Below are 21,076 nucleotides of genomic sequence, written 5' to 3' on the forward strand. Positions count from 1 at the left end.
CTTCATGATTCTGTATTTGTTGCTGGTACAAAATATAGTGAGAGTTTGACATAAGTCTTAATCTCTCTGTCCATCAGAAACAGATTATCACATGGCCGGTACTCTCTGGCTGGTCATATTGACTCCATCAAAGGCCTGCATGCATGAGAATTTGTGAAGCGAGCGGAGAAAATCGAGCTAGACCAAACAGCCAAGCTCCAACAAGTCCGCTCCCACTGTTAGTCTGTGGTTAGTTTCATGGTCAGAAAATAAACAAAAGTGGTTTAAACTGTGGAGCCAGAAACAGTTTAACCCCAGGCTTTTTAGAAATTACAGAAATAACACAAATAAGACATTTGGCTGTTGTTCTTTTTTCACCGCTGCAGAAGAGGAACCCCAAGAATCCCGTCTGGAGCCTTGTGAGTCACATGTCCATGTTATAGTGCTTACATTCTGCTCCAAGAAGAAAAACCTCATCATTTGCATCAAAGAGAGAGCTCACACACACACACACGCACACTCATACACAGAGAGAGAGAGAGAAAGGAAAGACAAGGGGAGCGGTGGAAATGGGAGAGATGCTTTCATCTGCAGATTTCCTTTAATATGGACAGTGAGCATTACGGCTGCAGAACATATGCTACATATTATTCTCTCATTTGAATACAAAAGCAGTCGGAGAGAGGCCGGTGAGTCGGGTCCTTCAGGAAGATTGGTCACAGTCAACTGAATGTAGTCAGGGTCAAAGCCAGGGCTACAGCAAAAAATTGAAATTACCTCAATGTTAAAGTAAGCAGAAGGAGCGGATCCTTATGCGGTTTAACCGGATCAGAATATCACAGCATTGCTGTCGATGTTGGACTACCAAAACAAATTTGTGACTGCATGACTTCCAGTGGACAAGACAAATAAACAACAATTTTATTTTCAGAGGATTTTGACATAATATTTAGACAACGAATGCAACACTCCTCAGCAGACTGAAATATCCCAGAAAGGACTGGAATCAAATGCAGCATCCTTGATGTTTTTGTGCAGAATATTTAGCACAGACGTGTCAAACACTGAGCTCGTGGGCCAAGACCGGTATTCGATCATGTCCATGGAGTGAGTTTCTACAATATAAATAAATAAATAAAAAAATAAACTATGATTGATCAACAAATTGACATCTGGTTCTGATTAAATCCATTGGGCATACAGAACTGAAGATCAGATGGCAACCATGCTGAAAGATCTATGATCAGTTAAAGTTTGATACATGACTGCTAGAAAATATCAGTCTGAATAAAAACTGTCTAAATATAAACACTGGGGAAAGTCAGATTTGAGTTCAGTTTCAGGTGTATTTAAACTTAAGGAACCGTTTCATGTCATAGGTTATTCTGCTATTATTTAACCTGTCATACCAATGAAAAACTCAGTGTTCATGCGACTCCTGAACTAAAATGACTTTGATGCGCCTGATTGAGAGAGTTATAGGAAAGATTAGATCACGTTTGCACATTTGCACTTAATACATATTCTAGCTGTGAATATACAAGATCGGAGATGTGAGTTTATGATGAACTCACCAGCAGTCTGATTTCAAGTCACACGATGTAACTTCGTGTAAAAATACTAAAATCTGTTTTAAGCGCATGAACATTTTTGGGGAAAAAAGTTAAAAGAGAAGCTTTAATGGGCCTTAATCATGAAGGTGAAAAGAGAAAATTTAGAAGGTCACGAGACACTTTATAGCTACTAAAGCCTGGGCATTTAAATAGCAGCTGCTATGTCTGCCTCACATTGGCTTGTAATGTCTTTGGTCATTGTCCAACATTTCGCACCATAACCATCTGTTTCAAGATTTGACTCAAAAATCATATGCAATACCACTTTCCGTTTTGTTGCATTCGGAAAAGCGTCTAAGATGATGGACAAGGTCATTTTCCCAAAAATATATCAGCATCATTATTGTGGGCATTCACCCCAGAGAAAGCTATGCCTGTGTTTAATCTCATAGGCAGTTCAAGAAGAAGTAATCATTGTTGCAAATTCAATAATCAGTTACAACGTTGTCTTTGTAAACAGAACAGTATGAAGAGTTTTTAATTGAGTGAAGGACAAGAGATTAAACCACAAACTGTGCTTTCATTCTGAGAGCCAAACAAACCATTTTATTTAGGTTGGGAAAGCACATTTAAATACAAACAAAAAAGGGACCAGAAATTAGTCAAACTCCCCCAAAAAAAGGGCTCAAAGATATTTGCAAAATCTTTTGTAGAAGTTCCATATTTGGTCACAATAGCAATTTTTATAATCAATTTAACCGGCTGTAAGGCAGGCTCAAATTAAAATTCAGCACAAAAATATGTACTCGCTTGAAAAAGGACAGATGAGGACAGAAAAAAACGGGGGGAAAAAACACACTACCAAGTGGATAATCCATCAAAACAGGTCGTCAGACTTGAAACACTAGCAGTAAGCTATTCAATACAGCCTGGAATAAACAGAGGTCCCTATGGAAACAATGCTGAGTGAACTTTTGTGTATATCAACTCGAAAACAGCATGAAACGCATCTGAATCAGTGTGCCGGCATACAAAACTTCCATCGATTTGACTGATGAGCCGCTTTACATGATCTCACAGCGCAGAGGGTTTTTCAGGTTAGATATGCCAAGGATATATCAGCATGGAGTACTTTCTGAAGCTGAAGATAAATTATATCCCTCTCAAGTTTTAACTCTTTGTTTGAACAGAACAACCACCTCTCGTTTCATGCTAATATAGCGACCGGAGCCGACTATATCAGATTTGACTTTTCCTGTGTGTCTCCGCATCGAGCCATTATATGTTCCAGCTGAACACATAAATCTTTAAACAAGTTGCAAGCACACACTTGCATTAAAAGGGGCACAATAATTTCTTTAAAACACTGGAAACTTGAGGTTTAAGCAAACATCTGTTGTACAGGACTATTCATTGACTTTGTTAGGCATTAGATTGGACCATTTATAGCAAAAGAACAGGGTGTACAGTACTCCAAATGCACTTTGCAGAAAGTGCTCAAAATATTGAAGGAACAGGTCACCCAATGCATTGATATGATGTCACATCCTTGGAGAACATTAACCAGGTTTTAATAACATGGACAATATATTTCATTGTTGTCTTTATTGGAAATAGTTGAAAAGAAAGAAAACCCTAACCCAAAATGAATAAGCTTCCAAGTGAAAATTTGGTCAATCACTTAAAGAAGACTTACCTTGATTGAGAAACTCATCCATCTTGTCCTTGAAGGGCTGCAGGGTCTCTTCAGATGACAGCTTGCATACTTTCTCCGTTTCAGCTGAGCAGGCTAAAACGACAATGAGATGACCATGATCAGAGCGGGTAAAATGCTCTTCCAGAGCATTGATGTCTTCTGCAGCCTTAAGCTATAATTACAAACTCAACAATGTACTTCACCCGAGCACTTTGCTTTGATGGATTTCTGCTGACTTGGTGTTAAAAAAGACATAATGACTAATAAGACACCCAGAGGAACCAGTAAGGCCCAGGCATCGATCCCTGGAGGAACTTATCATCACGCTCTATCTGCAAGCACAACACACACACACACGAACATCTCAAGGCCGTAGAGGTGGAGAGGCCACGAAACACTTACGGGAACAGGGAGGTTGGGACTGGGCAAGTGGTAATTCATAGACCATATGGTTCCCCTAACCAAGGAGCTACACAGCAAGCTCCCTCTCCACTGCAATACTTGCTGATGTCCTTCGGGCCAGCCAAGGCCATTTCTACGCCGCCTACCTATCGGAACCCCCCACCGGGAACTGTCATCGAAGCCCATGTCTGTTAGAGCGCTCAGCTGGCTCTGCGAGGTAATGAAGAGGTCTGCAGGTATAGCATGTGATGATGTATTTATGTACGGTCAGCATGTGCCACTGCCACTGGGGTTGAAAGTCCGCTTCCCTTGCGAGCAACTCCATCTTTATGAATTGCAAATAATGAACAGCCTAAAGAATCATTATGGCAGAGGAAAAACAATATTTGGCAACACGGTTCAGGCGCTTGATTGGTTTAGCAGCAAAGATACATAAAACATGATAGAGAACAGACCAGGTTTGGGGAATTGTCCATCAGGCCGAAAGCACACAAACACACGTACACTCACGCGTGTCCCCCCCCACATATGTTTGCTCAAAAATACACAGTCATTTTTTACCACTTGTAGGCCCTTCAGTCCTTGGAAAGTGTTCAGAGGCAGAGTGCTGAGTGACACGAGACAGCAATGAAAGTGAGTATTTCCTAACTGCCGAATTCATTAGGACACTTCTCACTCAACCAATCAGTCTGCGCTGTCAAGCAGAATCCATTTTTCCATACTTTTCTCCTGCAGCCTTCATACACAGAATCGCAGCACGTTCATTCTTTCAAAGTTTTCTCCATAAGCCATACTAATGTTCAGTATGTGTTAAGTATGTGTCAATTAGAAGAATGTAGCACAAGGCCAATACATGAAATATCACCCATGATGCAAGAAACCGGTTTTACCATCTTGAAACTTCAAGGCTGTAAAAACTCCTCAAATTATGAAAATTGTAAGAATTTTTTTGATTTTTTTTTAATTCATGTTGAATGTCGAGTGCTGACAGATAATAAACCGCTTTGTCAAGTGATAATATGCTTGTAACAAAAAACCTGCAAAAGAAGCAACTATATAATTTTCTATGACTGGCTAGTATAGCGATGTAATATATTAATCATGCGTATCAGTTCAGAAACCGAGCAAGTGACTAATGAAGGAATTACAGTCCAAAAAATGAGCCATTAATAAAATAAGTCCATGAATGAATCATACAGTATTTAGGACCCCTGTGGGTAGAGTGATGACGCACAACATCCACTAAGACATGCGGATACTCTCTGAAACCCACTCTGGAGCCGTGGTTGTTTTCTGTTGGAATCACAGGTCAACGAGTTGATTCAGAGCTCGAGGAGAGACTCTCCCAGTTCAGCTGATGAACCTTGATAATGTACACAGGTAGTGGAAGTTCTGACCTTTTCCTCATCCATATTTTGATCGCTGTTTCACGAGGACAATAAAGGCACGCCAGGTCCAACAGGAGTCTACATCTGACAAGTCACATCTGCTTCCAGTTAGCTCGTCTGTACGACAAACAGATGCTATCTCTCCGTTGACCCGCCTCTAGAATCTGCACATGACCATAGCTGGTCAGGTTGGGGAAATTATTTTCCATTGTACTCGAGGATACTGTGTGCATGAATTAAAAACATTTTATATGGTCACATAAAAATCGCTGCACAGCAATATGGCCACAGTATGAAAAAAATGCTTGTTTTGAGACAAACAAGTTTACAACCATGTAGGTTTGAATACTGACTTCAGACATGCATTATCCATAACTTTGAAAAGAAGGCAAGGCTTGAATTTGAGTTGATGACCATACCGTTAAGGTCTTTCCTCAACTTGCGGAGATCTCTTTGAAAGTCGTCAAACTTCATCTGCGAGGCCTGGAAAAGGTCCTGAGGCTCAGGCAGAGGGTAGATGCACGTCTCCCTGCCAGCATCCTGGTAAAGAACATCACCCACACATGCAAGGACGTATATCATGCACAGACAGCCACACACCAATGTCAAAGTCAATTTTCCTCACATGAGAAAGGGGCCTTTCTACAGTGTACAGAACAGGCACATGTACTTATCAGCAGTCCAAACATCTCCGAGATGATATGAATGTAACTACAGCAGATAATGAGTGTTAAGAAACTACATGTCAATTCACTCCATCATGGTTACTACACAGCCATTATGAGGGCTCCAGTCATGTCATGCAGGTTGATTTTGGCAAGCAGTACTCCCGAGTTCATCTCATCTGGAGAACCTAATTATTTACACTAGCGCTCCTTTGAATGCCGTGCCAATGAACAGACTGCAAGTTTGAATGAAGCCAGACCAAGGCAGAGTGAGAGTGGGAGATGAAGAGTGAAAGACAGAAAGAGAATTATAAGAGAGCCAGAGAAGGAGAGAGAGCCAGAGAGAGCGAGCCAGAGAGAGAGAGCGAGAGAGAGAGAGAGAGAGAGAGATTTGTTTCTGCCTCAAATGAGGAAAGGGAAAATAAATAATTTGATAAAGGATAAGCCATGGTATCCTCTGGCAAGAGAGGAGATGAAAAGAGAGCTCTGGAAGGATTTCTAAGCAAATCAGAGTAAAACAGAGAAGTGATTCAAATAAACAGGAACCAAAACATACCTCATCAAAGTGCCTTAGATAGTAAGCAACAATGTAGGACAAAAGACTCTGGGAGTTATCCTGAAAGGAGGAAAAAGATCCAAATAAATAAACTGAAATCCTTTTATTTATTAATTTAATCATTTTCGAGCAGGACGTTTTAATTTGTGCGGGCCAAACAAGAATAGAGACAGCAGCCTTAGAAGTTGGGAATAAATCACGACACTGGGAGAGTAATACAAAGAAACACAACCGTGCTGGTCTGGCCGTCATAATTCAACGGTTGGTGGAAAGTTTGATGGTCTTTATGGATACCTTAACTCCATCAGCCACTACAAAAAAACACAAACCACTGTGGCCTTATATGGCAGTGCCAAGGGCACACGGAGCCCGTCGTGATATTGAATCAGAACAGCAAAAACAATGGTCTCTCCTCTAAGTCTGTACACTGAGATCCTTATATTTGGGTACAGTCAGGGTATTTTTTTAAATGTATTAATTTAAAATGGGAAACTTCCCCATAAATGGAATAATTTCAAAATTAGAATCTAGATAAACACTGTGAATCACACTTTACTTGATCAAATCATATGGGGTAATCTAAATCACAAAATCAAACTATTTTCTCTGGATGCTCATAAATCACATAAGCTGGCCCGCAATTGTCGAATATTAAACTATGATATGATATATATATTTTACTTTTCTAATGCAGTATTTCCAGGATGCTTGTAAATAACACATCTGCTCTTGTAAAACCAGTTGATGTTTGCTTAAGCTCCTGTAGCACACACACTCACGCTGCTTTTAACGTCTTTCAGTTTTGGCAAAATGTCCAAGGTGAAGCCGTCTGCTTGCCCTCGAGAGCGATTACCTCCGTTCATGAAGTTGCCAAAAGCCAGGACCAAGCCAAGCACCTGCAATACACACTTACTACCCTGGAGGATCTAGAGTACAAACATACACAACACACGCATAAAACATGTGATGAAGATACGAAGGTTAGTCGTAGTGGCAGAAAATAAAATGTATTACATTACAGAAGGGTCACCTTGCAGACTTTCTGGAGGATTTCTATTTTACGGAGGATGGAGGTGATACATTCATGGAAGGTCGACTGAAACAGGATGCAGAACACCCGTTCAGAGAAGTTGGGGATTTGTGATAATTGGAGTAGGAATCTGGTGAGGGATGAGAAAAATCAGTCACCATCGCAACAACAAGCTATCAGGCAAAGTTAGAAAATTGTGAAGGGAGTTGCTGGCTCTTACTGTTCTGGCTTGTCCAGTGGTTTGGCATCCTCATTGCCTTTGGTCGATTTAATGTGCTTTTTGATGCTTTCCATCTCATCACTTTGAGCTCTCTGCAAAAATGAAAAGGCAGATGCTAAGATGCATTGCATATAGAAAACTGAAACCCACATAAGCAATTATATAATGGTACAAGACAGTACGAATGAAGCTATGACTAGCTGTGTCACTCAAATCAGAAACCTTCATCAATTCAATTTACATTTAGTTTGACAAAAACAGAACATTTCCCTTACATAACACTATATATTGCTAGTAGACAGCACGTTCACATATGTGCACAATTTATAGATATTGGTGTGAACTGGAAGAAGACCATTTCCAAAACATTTTATGATTGTATTTAGTAAATTGTGATATAAATATATGTGCTTACAGATGTGAAATCAAATAACACTTCTATGGAAACAAAACAAGAAGCGAGCTCTGTTACACCAAGTAGACTGAAGCAGTAAATACATTCAGTCATGCAAGAGAAATAAGTGACTGCCATGGAAATCGTGTTTTTTGGTTTTTTTTTTTACTAGTTTAACAAGAAAACATTTGATCCTGTGGAAACAGATGAAGCTGGCATATTTAACCCTGTAATCACATCTTCATTCAACAGAAATACCAAGAGTCATGATATTCTTCCATGGAAAGCGTGAGTACTTGTAACAAGTGGCCTGTGAGGATAATAAAAGAAATAACTTAATCATTTTGCGGTCTGTTGTTCACTTGTTTGTTGTTCTCGGTTCTATTCTTCTCTCTCCTTACGATCCAGATGGTCACCACTTCTGAGTCTGGTTCTGCTGGAGGCTTCTTCTTGTTAAAAAGGACTTTTTCTTCTCCACTGTCGCCTACGCTTTCTCATGTGGGACTGTTGGCTTTTTTTCTTTATTCTTTATTTGAATGTTAAGTGCTGTGGTTGTGTGTGCAATTGTGCTATATAAATATATAATAAAACTGAATGGAATTGAATGGCCGCACTGGGGCATAAGGGTTAGCACTTTCGCCTGTTTCCTGTTCGATTCTGGGCCTGGAGGACTTTCTCTGTTAATTTTGTATGTTCTCCCTGCATGGCTTTCCTCCCGGACTTTTCTTTTTGGGGCGTCTTGGTGTCTCTGAATTAGCCGTAAGCATACATGAGAGTTTGCTTGTGGTTGAACTGTTCTGAACTGGCGACTTCTCCAGTGTGTCTGCATTACATCCACTGCAAACTGTGATCAGCTCGAGCCCTTTTGGACAAAGGTGTTTGAAGAGAGCAGAGAAGATGAAAGAACGGGTGGACTATAACTTTTTAATTTCCATTTCAAGGTTGTTTTGTCCTTAAACTAATTTCTAAATGAGACGATGAAAAAACCTGAACACCTACATATTTACAACATTCAAACTCTGTTCTAGTTCATTTTATGCTTCACTGCACGCACCCCAAAGTACAGGAGCTAGGTTTGTTTTGTTAGCTTTTTGTTTGACTCCTTGATGTCACCAAGCACGACCTTGAGCATAAAAAAAATCCCATCATATTGCATTTTGTACATAAGCTCAAACATATGCCAGCCTATACAGTGTAGGTTTTTATAAATGCTGAAAAGTTGCCTTCAGTGAGACTGCATTCCTGACTGTTATCCTGCTGCCAGGCTCTGGACCACAGTTTTATACAAGGTGGTTTAAAAAAACCCAAAACAAAATGCAAGCCAGAAATGCCCCTTCATTTCACAAGATGGAAAGACAATAGATGTTAATGTGTCTGACGCAGTCAGGCAAAACAATCAAACCATCCCCAGGAAGAAAATGTAAACTTGTTTTCAGTCCCTCCAAGAGCCCCCGGACCCCCAAAGTCTGGGCCTCGGCAGCCCGGTCCCTCCCTCCATTTCTCTCCATCCCTCTCTCTGGGGTTTGGCCTCGGCATGGATCAAACACCAGCATCAAACGCGCCGAGGGCCCGATTAGTATTCTACACACCGCTGCCTTCTGTCGGCGAGGGCAAGCTCTCCTTCGCCTTCTCTTGAGATGTTTTCAAGTGTAAATATATTTAACACAAAGCAGATCCTTTTCAAAGGGCAGCAGCAGAGCCCAGCAGTGTTTGGTGTAATTGGGGACAAGTAGGCATTAGCGTGTGATCTTTGAATTGCTAGGGCATGTTACAGTGGTTGTTAGCATGAGAAATTCAGTCCCATGTGGAATATCAAATGCAAAAGAAAGTAGGATGATATTTGTGATGCCAGAATTCTAGTGGTAGCCAAGTGGTATTCATTAGCCAGGTTTCTAGTACGGAGCTAAACAGAGCCAGACAGGGCTTCATCACTATTTATGTCACTCAATTTTACAACGAAAAAACATTTATGAGATTCTTTGTGCATCAAGATGCCACAGAATTTTTAGACCCAAAAATGACAAACTCCATCATGTAAAGAATGAGTGAAGTACGTGTGGGCATCTCTTAAGATTGCGATGTGACAAAGAAATAACATGGTATGAATTGAGCATTTGCAGGGTATAAATCCAAAAGAAGATTTACAGCTTCAACTGACCCCTATAACATTTAGCCATAGCCAACTAGAAAGAATCAGAACTTCAGACGAGCAGTCTGGGCCCAGATTACAGCTTGTGACATCACAGTGAGGGGAGCAGTGTCCCACTATCACTCTGACCCCTTTAATGGCAGCGGCTTATTGTTCAAAGAACAGGAGTGGCTATAATCTGCAGCTCATAGACTGAGTGGCTCTGTCCCTGCCTGAGCACGTTCCCGTCTCTGTGTGTGCAAACTGTACAGCGTGTGCACATTTACTGCGGGTCAGCATGTTTGTTTGCGAGCTTGTTTGTGTGGGTGAGAGAAACGGAGAGTGAGCGAGAGCAGTGTGTGATCGAGCTGCTCGCGCACTGAGCGAGGGTGTAACCATTAGAAGCCCCTCGCATTCCTCAAGACAGGCTGACTGTGCTGCCAACTGTGGTTTAGGGGGCTGGAGACCCACAGACAGGATGGAGTCTCGCAATACAAAAGAGAAACAATTTGGCTCCTTGACTCAATAACATAGCCTTAGGCCATAACGGGGAGAAAGAAAGGGAGAGGGAGCGGGCTTGAAGTCTCGGGGTGAGTGGCGAGGTTAGAAGACTTTTGATCCTAAGTTATGACACATTGGTTCATAACTACAGCTTGTCTCAAGCCACAGTCTCATTCCCATGATCAACATTATTAATATGCCTCTGGCAGCCAAAGGTCTAGGCCTCTTCTGTGTAGTTGTGCCAAAAAGCAAATTCACAGGAATTTCACAGCATCTTAAAACTGTAGCGCAGTTGAAATGTGGAAAACACACTCATTTTCATGTTCCATAATTTACTGACCTGACTTCGAACGGGTCCTGAACCGCGTCCACGAGGCGGGGGAGATTTCCTATCAGTCAAAGTTGATGAATATGCATTTACTGTATGGAAGGAGTCCTTCATAGCCAAAATGGAGACATATTGGAAAGTACTGATGACAGCCCCGTAGCTCTTTGCTAATATTATACGATACAATGCGGTCGTTCCACATAGCACAGCTCAGCACAGTCTCCTCTTTGAGAAAACCACACCAGCACTTTGAAGAAAACTGTGCGACACAAATACTGGAGTTTCTCAACTATCATTTCCTCTTCAGAAGGCCATTACAAAGGTTGAGTCAAGCAGATCTGGTGTGTAGAAAACATGTTTACTACGTAAAAGCATTGGTTCCCTTCCAGGCCAGCAGACAGACATGACTGACTGTGGAGCCAAAAAGCACACATACCAGTACGGTTTGTGGCTCGCCTGTTTGTTTTAGTATCTAATGCACACTTCCTTAGTTCACCCTTTCAAGTAAACATGGAATAAGAACTCCTCATAGAAAAATATGTTCACAGTGGTATCTCTGACTGACAGTGCAAATGTTGCTTTCTATCCTGGACAAACTTGTGTAATCATGAAGTGCATTTTTCCCACTTACACTGTTTACAAGGGCGCAGCTTTCAATAATCTTGGAAAGGTATCTGTTGATGGATGGCATTTGGTGTTTTGTGGTCTACCCTTAGCCAGTTGCCAAATACAACAATGAGGACTACTTTTTCTGTCATCTTGTTCATATTGGTGCTTTTTGAGTCTTTCCTCTTTCATTTCATAATAAAATGATTGCCCCCTTATTTATATTTGGTGTTACATTGGCATGGAATATGTAACCATAAATCATTATTTGTCACAAGCAAACCATTCCAGAATCATACTTTTACAGCAAACCACAGAGCAGAGAAAAAAAAAATTTTCGCAGTCAGGACGGCTCGAGCTGTCGGTGGTGTGACTTTGTATAATGTTGCTCAACGCTGTGTGTATTTATGCGATACTGTTCTGGCAGGAGCATTCTGAAGTGTATTTCTGGTCAGGATATTGTCTGTTAGGTGGTCTATTGACTTTACTGAAACCACGGTCCCTGTGAAAATTGATAATTTGAGTACAAAATGTCCAAAGACAACATTGAAAAATGTCATTATGTTACTGCTGGAACCATAAAGAGACATCCTCAGTTCTACTGTGGCATGTTATTATACTCACATTTTCATAAAGGGCTTGCAGTGTCTCCATATCAACAACAGTGTTGTCCATATTTAGGACGGCTGTGGATGGGAGCAGAGGGTGACATGGTTAATGTTAATCTTCACACCAAGGCTCGTCATGAGATTCCTTTACCTTCAAGTCAGAAATCAAACCAGCACAGACAGATCCCGATGTTCAAAACGAGTATACATGGCCAAAGCAACAAACAGTGAAGAGACACCATTTGGCTGCAGATGGCATGAAACAAGGTCAAAATTTTCCCACATGAGCGTCAACGGGCCGTATGCTGCGAGTTACATTTTTATCAGCTCTCATCACGACAGCATGCAAGGGGCCACAAACTAAAACATAAATGTGGAGGTCTTAGAAATCTGTCAAAGGTACAAAGATCTGTGTTTGAACTCCTGTGTTTGAATTCCTGGTGTCGCCTTTTTGTCTCGGCGCAAGGACCTGGCGCCCGCGAGCATTAATCCTTTGAAAGTAAATGTTTAAAGACAAACAGAGCCTGGGGGTCTGCGGTGTTGAGGCCGAGGTGTTGCTGTGTGCGCAATCACCCAGCGGCGCACTCCACACCTATATATGTATTTCATTGTACTGCTGGTGTCCAAATTACTCACATTGTTTTGATCTGTTGATTTGGTGTTGAGGTATGGGCAGAAAAGCACGTGTCGGAGGGGATGAGGGAATTTCAACTTTGCTTGGAGGTTGAATGTGACTTTTTGTGAGCTTTTCATGGCGCAAACATTAATACCCCAATAAGGAGGATCAAAACAGTAACAATGGAAAAAGGGCATGCACATGGAAAACATCCCTTGGTGATTGACGCACCATCCAGACTCATCTTATGTTCAGTCATGGCTTTCTCTGTTTTTATGTAATCCTCTTTGTAAGGTTTTCACTTGAGTGCCACTAAAGTAAAGCCACCCCTCTTTTCATACTTCTTTGCTGTCACTTTCTGACCTCCTCACACACTCTCCTTCCAAAGCCACCACGGAAATAACTTTTTCTCTCAGACTCTCCCTTTATCTGTGTCTCCCACTCTTTTCCTCTCAACCATACGGTTCTCATCACCATCTGAACTGGAGTCGGGTTGGCTGCTTTGATTGAAGACGGGTTTTTGAAAGACAGGGGAGAAAGCCGTATCATCGCAGCAACACAGACCTCTTATGACCAAAAAAAAACAAAACAGACCCATCTGCTTGGGTCTATCTCCGACAACCACATTCAATCCCAGCATGGCGCCGGCAACCACCGTCTAATACTGCGACTGGCACTCTGCAAAGCCTCACAGGAAGCAGACGCTGCACGGAAGTGGCCTATGAAACATGCATGTGTCGGCCAAGCCTGAGAACAAACAACAACAGCTGTGAGGAGAAGAAACAAATATAAATGTGTTGAGCTTCTCACTGCGAAGCTCGGCTGTCATAAAAGTGACAATCTAATTCAGTTGTTTTCCTTCGAGTCGGAGACATCCAATCCAATGATGACGACTAGGATAGTCCTCGTCACGGAATCGAGAGGAAATTAAACCGATTCACTATATTGAAAGAGACAATTACAAAATTTCTGATTGATGTGTCTTCCCTTTGGTAAACAAAACAACCTTTGGTTCTTCAATCATCTCAACCTCGAAAGACATTCTTGATGGAAAATAATACGCATTTAGATTGTAATTATTCTTGTCTGACCCATTTTAATTATAGTGCAAGAAAAAAATCCATAAAAAGACTGTCTTCAGTGTTTTGCTTTGTCGGCGACTGTAAGACAACAACAATCTTATTGTTGTAGGGTAATTAGATACCATTCTTGAGAATATATCCCCCAACATGTTTTGTCTAATCTTCATTCTTTGTTATATACCAATGTTTCCAATCAGTGGTAATTACTTTTGCAAAACTGTCTTAACACACGAGATGAATGTCAGTGCTGATGAGAGTGGCCCTGACTTGCTCCCCATTCGGGCCTGAGATGGATGCAAGGAAAGGAAAGTGAACATTTTCAGATGAAACAGGACTAACTGTTTATACGTCTCTATTTAATTGGTGTCTGTGCCATACATTCATTTTGATGTAATCTATCGAGCTGTAACGTGTAGCAAGATAAAGGTTCAAAGCCATGCTAAACGCAGTGCAGTGGGAGGATTGAATAAGATGGAGAGATGAGGAAGAGTGTTTAGACACATGGATGAGCGAAGACTGGGGAGCAATCAGAGAGTAACTAAAACAGGAAGACAGTCTGTTCCCATCAACTTCTCTGGAATGACTTCACTTTAACAAAGCCGTTTAGACAAGATGGTGACAACTCATCAGAGAAACACGGAGACGAACAGAAACACGATGCGCTCGTCAGACAAGAAGCAAAATAAGAGCGAAAAGAAAGGAATCAAAGTAATTACAAAAATATATATATATATAATTAAGTTTCTTTGTGACATTATGAGTTGCGATAATGGTAACTTTGTGAAGATGCAATGGCGATGACATCAGCCAAATAGTAATTTTTCTTCACTCAACACAAAAGTAATCCAATAACTGGAAAAGGAATACAAGATTAGTCTGAAGTTAGGATTTGACACGTCACTTCAGCTCATTTTGATGCTTTTGATCGAAGATTTTCATATTCTCTACAGAAGGATGGTCGTTTGTGCTCTGGAGGGGGGAAAAAAGAGGCGTAAAACACCTTTGTAGTGCAATGATGAAAGCCTCTCAGGCTTTGTGTTCAGGCCAAGTGGTGCTTTAACATCAATGCAGCATGCAGTGTTCACAACAGTATGATCATACTGATGTTTACACCAAATTCAACAGCTGGTGACAATTACAAATACTAAAATGGCATTTAAACTGCAGTCAGCTATTTTTTTTTCTTATTTTACTGTTAAATGTATAATTTAACAGTGTTTACTGATTACTTAAAACACCATTAAATGTGCAATATTGTGATTAATTTATACAATTCCACAAAAGTCAATACAACAAAAAGGATCTGGTCGTGGATCAAATTATATTAACTCCTACAGTTAACAGATGCTTTATTACTGATGTTGCTATAGCACTTATTAAAATGCAAAATGATGACTGAACATAATGAATAACTTAATTTTGGCACTGGGGAAAAGCAGGAGAATCACCACAGTCATCACCGTATTAATGTTGTGAATAATTCATTTTGAAATTATATATTTTGAGCAGTTATTGTTATGACACTTTCAATAATGAAATTCATACAATTATTATTGGAGAAAAACAAATATATTAATGTGAGTCACAAATTAATTGAAACAAATTCAAAATTGTTCCAAAATTGCAACAATGCTAAAAATACAAAAACATTAAATTAATAATGAAAAAATAGCCAGAAGCAACTGCAGTTCAAACCAATCAAAGTGGAAGCACCAAAGTCACAAAATTGAGGCAATTGATGACTAAAAAAGACAAAACTTCAACTCCAGTGACACAAATATAAACAATCAATTTATGACTGATATTTGTTAGTTCAAGCCAAAAGTTTCCCTGAATGAGCGAATCAGCTGACTCGTTGACTGCATGAGTCTCCATAGGATTGGATAAAAGAACAATAGAATATAAATGCTTTATTAATTCTAGAGGAAAGTTCTTTAATATCTGGGGAAAATGATTAAAAGTTGCTCAAAGTGGAGTAACAAACAGAATCCACCAATATTTCATTTTCAATCACATTAGCCTGGTAATAAAAGTTGAATGACTTTACAATAACCGAAGCGTCAGTAGGTCAGCTTCTTGTCAATTTGTCAAATATATTAACAGCTGTAAAATTACAGAGTTATCTTTAATAGTAGAATTAATCCATGCAGTTATCTCTATAATTCAGTACAGGATCATCTGCCAATAAACCGGAGTTTAGCAAAATGGTAACATAACTTTTTTTTACTAAACGTTATAGGGATAGTACTGCAATACAACCCACAGAACATTATTTTACTTGCGTAAGATTTGCCTGGAGACATTATCTTACATGCGTTCCTTCTTCTCATTGTTATTAATTCTTGCGAAGGACCGGCACACTCGGTGCTGATGGCTCACATCAGTGCAGCTATGTGTATATTATCAGGACAAGCCTAACTAAGACTGACATGTGAGAGTAACATAATATTTACTTTCCCAGGGACATTTGTTTTAAGCAGAAATTTGTAAGTAAATTTAGAAATTAGTTGCTTAATCAACAGTGGTCATGATAATGCATCATGTAACAAACACAAATGCAAGTATGGTTTCTTGGCAATCCACCCACCAGATAAAGACTGTCATTCAACAATGCAAACATTAACATCATCCTGAAACCGCAAGAAAAGTAATCTTGCGGTCATTGGGATGTATTTGCCTATTTCCATTAACATGAACAAAAATATACTGAAAGCATATGAAAGCAATTATATTTCAACCTTGATCAAAGTGATATGAGAGAATTATAACTCAACTGGCAAATTGCTGGCATTGCTACCCCTTGAATAGATCATGTTACATTTAAGATTATATGCATATTAGTATTTACTTCAGTCATAATGTAAATAATCATCTCAATTGTATTTTTTTATTGACATATGGGAGAAAATATTATAATGTAAAACATTTATTGCAATTGTGAACATATGAAACTTTAAAACTATTTGCAAATGTTGATTGACTGAAAAAAGTTTTAGGTGCATCCAGCATTTAGAATACAAATTAAAGCTAGTCCGTATTTAACATGATATCTCTCAAGAGAACCTTTTGCCATTTTACATTGTACCATAGTCTTTTCTTCTTCCACCTTGGCAAATAAATCAGAATGACATGATGCGACTTACCATGATGGATGTCCTTCATGTCAAGGTGAATACTGGACATCAGGATACCGACAGCCTGTGAACGCTTGTTGTTCAAGAGCTTCATCACCTAAGGGATGATGACGCAAAACAAATATGGTCAGCAGGGCTATTTTTGACAGAAAAAAAAAAGAAAGAAAAAGCAACTAATGCTCCACATTTGGTCACAGACATAACATTGTCTTTTCCATACAAAAGACAGATACAGCTGTCCACTTTGTTCATTTCCTTCTGTGTGGGGAAAGTGCATTTACCCACAAAAAGTGGGGAAAATGATGTGGTCTGGGTAAATTATGGTGACGGAAAAGTGTTTGTTAGAGAACCATGAAGAGCTTTTATTAAACCTTTCAGCAAGTGACCTTATAGAGCACTTTTGAAAAGTCCCTCAACACATGTAAAATAAAAATCTGATGAAATGTGGAAAGTAATCACATTATTCATCAAACAAGGGATCGTTAGATTGGTTATAACCTACATGGTTGTACATTGGATTGTAGGACAGTAGTACCTAATAGAGTATGAGATGTGTCAACAACATTTAAGAACCTCACAAAAATTACAAGAAATGTTTCCCATTCAGAAAATTGTTTTACACTTTTCCTACAGATTCTATCATAAACAGATGCTACATGATGAATCACTTCAAAAGTCTCTAAAGTTGAGGCTCGACACTTTCAAGCATGCAAGTGAGTGCACAATGAATGATTAATTCTAGTTTGTGCCTATACAGTGGAGGGAGCTTTTTCCAATGGAGAATAAGGCTTTTAAAATTACAAATGTTAATGGAGTAACAGAAGCTTCCACTTGTCAAACAGACAGGAGTTCCACATGGAGCCAGTGTTGTTATTATGCATGAAAAACTGCATCCAAGGGGGCCATTATGAACCACAGCTCTCCTGAGTAAGCAGAAGTGTGCACTGGGCTGCAAAGTAGTGAGGGGACAGGACAGGAAACCCATAGTCTACTGCGATCCAGACAGAATGCTTCCATCTAAACCAGATCACACAGACCACAGGCCTCTTAAACACACAGGAAGTTATATCACCAGGCCCCGACTGTCTGTTTTCTTGGCTCAACCACAGCTTCGGGGGACAAGCCGATCGAGATATGACAGAGTGACTTCCAAACAGAATCTTGAGGGAGTCAGTGTGTGATCGATGCTTTATAGCAGTGAACATTACATTTTTTTTTATCAGTCGACCTGATCCATTCTTATAGAGATTTACCTTAGAGTTCAACATTTTTTACATAGATCTAAAATGAACAATCCCCTTGAAATGTGTTTGTAGAATCGTAATTAAACACAGCTGGATTCATTGACCACAACAATTATTGAACTTGTATTCGTCAGTTTAAAAAAAAATCTAATTTCTAACAGCTTTTTTTTTTTTTTTTTTTTTGACAATTTCATGGGAGCCATCTGCTCAAGGTTTTGGCTTGATTTAAATCCCTCAAGACACATTAATTGTCCGGTTTTACTTTGATGTATTTATCATTTCAGCATTGGCTAATACAGACTTTCATCAAGTCCATACAGCTCTGAATCACATGTTAAACAACTGAAGGAAACCGGTCGTCTACTCAAGGAAGCAGAAAATGAACACCGAGGTTCTACTTGTTACAAAACACTAATCATCACCTGATGTCTTTGTCCTTTAACTTTGCGATCAAAGTCGACCTAAATCTCAAGTTTGGCGCTCCATCCTTCTGCAGGCATTTCATATTGGCCAAACAGTGACCCGAGGGTCTGAACAGACAGACAGTCTCACATAAGGTTCGGCGCATCTTCACACAGATTTTACCGGTAGTTACACATATTTCACAGAAATTGTGTTGTAACCTAAAAACAAAAAGAAAGCCTCATACATTTTAAACTGGCCGGGAAATCATCACACTGTTAAAGTTTTATGTGACCAATGTAACACGTTGACAGTATGTTTCCACTGAGACAAGTATTACTAATAAATCTGGAATCTTTCATGCAAACGTTTCATAAATAAACCATGAATCTAAAATCACTTATGGTTTCAGATATTTACTGGAGCTAATAAGTAATTGATATGTTACAGCAATAGAATATGTTCAATTGTATTCAAAATGACAGCCTCATGCATATAGGACTTGGATCGTTCTACAGGATAAGCCATTCTAGACATATTTAGGTTTTGGAATATTCTACTGAGAGATAAAATGTAAATCAATATTGACAGCTGAGAATTTTATATCACTGAAGATCAAGGAGATATTTGGGTGAATTGTAATGCAAAAAAGGCAAATAATGTAAAATGTTTTTCAATTCGTCTGACTCTTTTCTGATGATATACTCAACACATTTGTGAATCTGCAAGTTGCTTGAACTTGAATGTTCCTTAACAGACGTAACTGATTTCAAACAATCATTCATCATTTTGCCTGCATAAATGACACTTTACTCCACTTTTCCTCTCAAAATTAAATGAAATGAGAACCTGTATGTAGGCAAGCACACATGAGTTACGACACAACATTGTGTGACTGTAGCATCTGTTTGAATTTGATACTTCTGTGTCAGAAAGGTTTAAAAAACTGCGCAGGTACTGACGTCACAGCTGCTCCCCATTGGTCACTCTGAGGAGAAGGATTGTCTGCTTTAAACAGCAAAACAGTGAGATGGGAAAAGCTGCAACTGTAGGCGGATGTGACAGATCATTGTGAGGTCTGGAGAAAGTCCGTCTGTCAGCTAAAAATCCTAAAATTGGACTTAAGTTTGAGGGTGAGTCACACTTCTATGTCTTCATTTTGGGACGAGTATCCTCAAAACAATTGTTTTGCTGAGGACCAGCCACACTGGTATCGTGCAGAGACGGATGAGGAAATTCATCCCACATCCACCAGGAGTTGCGCCTCTTGACTTAGCAATTTTGTGCAAAATAACCACAACAAGCTGCTTCGTTATGTGGTGGCAGAATCACTCAGAGCCCTGTTGAGCTTAACATCACACCAGGAAATTCCAAGGACACTCATTCTGGTTGAACTGTGTCATGTTGCAGATCAAACAAATTGTGTTCCAGCTGAGGGTGCATGTGGCCGTTTCCAAAAGTCAGTGACTCATTTGAGGCCAAGAATGTTATTCTCACCACAGTGAACCAGTTATCGGTTGTAGTTTCTTCACAATCATGACAAATTGGATTCTTCGGTGTCCACATCTCAGCTGACCTCACCTGAACTACGAATATCACCTATCAGGTAAAGAAAGACCAACGGAGACTGTATTTCCTCAAGAAGCTGAAACATCATCTTCGGCTCATCCATTCTTTATTGATCAGTCAGAGAGAGCCTCGTGACCTACTGCAGCACTATGTGGTTCTCATGTGGGACAGCGACAAACAGGAGGAACCAGCAGCAGGTGGTGAGGGAAGCAGACACCAGCCACACCACACAGGCAAGTGCTCCTTTACTGAACTTTGCACCGAGATACAGACTCGCAAGGTTAATGATCATTGCTGTGTATTTATTTCTTCATTTAAAAAAAAAAAAATATATATATATATAGTATGGGTTTACAATATTATAGAATAAACCACGATTCATAAGTGCAAAAACAGCTGAAAAAAAAAAGCTGAGTGATAATGTGTAAAATATTGCTCATTGAGAAATGAATGATTCCATTAGTATTGAGTATTTTCTTTACCATTTATGTAACTTTTCCAAGATAAAGTAGTTTATCTTTGTGTGAATGTCAGTTTTACTGAACCATCGTTTGAGCTATATTTCATTTCATGACTTCCCGTAAACCAGAGCAGTTTCTCAGCTTGGGACCAACATTTCACCTTCACAATCACCGCTGGGTGATCCTGCTGTGTCTCACGCTCCCTGGTGGAGCATTATTTGTGATGTGGCTAGTACATTAACAGGGCAGCTTCAAATTGTAGATCAAAAGTTTTGACCTGCAGATTGATGGAGTAACTTAAAGGTCACCGGGGAGGGAAAAAGTATGACTATTAAACTAAGTCATACAGAAAGCACAATGGGAGGAACCGCATCATGAAATACAACTCTCAAGGTTCCCGCTCCCTTCCTTTTTTTTTTTTTTTTTTCTTATTTCTCCCCCTCCCTGCTCCCTCTTTCTCAGAGCAGTCATCACCGCTGTGAGGTTTCCTCACTGCACGCGAGACATTGGCTGG

General features: G+C 39.8%; 1 protein-coding gene across 1 annotated transcript in view; it reads right to left on the minus strand.

Annotated features, from left to right (window-relative positions):
• Positions 1–21,076, minus strand: part of fmn2a (formin 2a) — a gene marked incomplete at both ends in the record, with an annotated part of 36,252 nt that overhangs the window by 4,323 nt on the left and 10,853 nt on the right. Inside the window, 8 exons of the mRNA XM_080507179.1 lie at positions 3,229–3,321; positions 5,438–5,558; positions 6,240–6,299; positions 7,019–7,165; positions 7,270–7,399; positions 7,490–7,581; positions 12,071–12,132; positions 16,896–16,983. Of these exons, the coding sequence (XP_080363305.1) occupies positions 3,229–3,321; positions 5,438–5,558; positions 6,240–6,299; positions 7,019–7,165; positions 7,270–7,399; positions 7,490–7,581; positions 12,071–12,132; positions 16,896–16,983 (793 nt within the window). The remainder of the gene's footprint in view (positions 1–3,228; positions 3,322–5,437; positions 5,559–6,239; positions 6,300–7,018; positions 7,166–7,269; positions 7,400–7,489; positions 7,582–12,070; positions 12,133–16,895; positions 16,984–21,076) is intronic.

Source organism: Blennius ocellaris (assembly GCF_963422515.1).
Source record: "Blennius ocellaris genome assembly, chromosome: 13".
NCBI lineage: Eukaryota > Metazoa > Chordata > Actinopteri > Blenniiformes > Blenniidae > Blennius > Blennius ocellaris.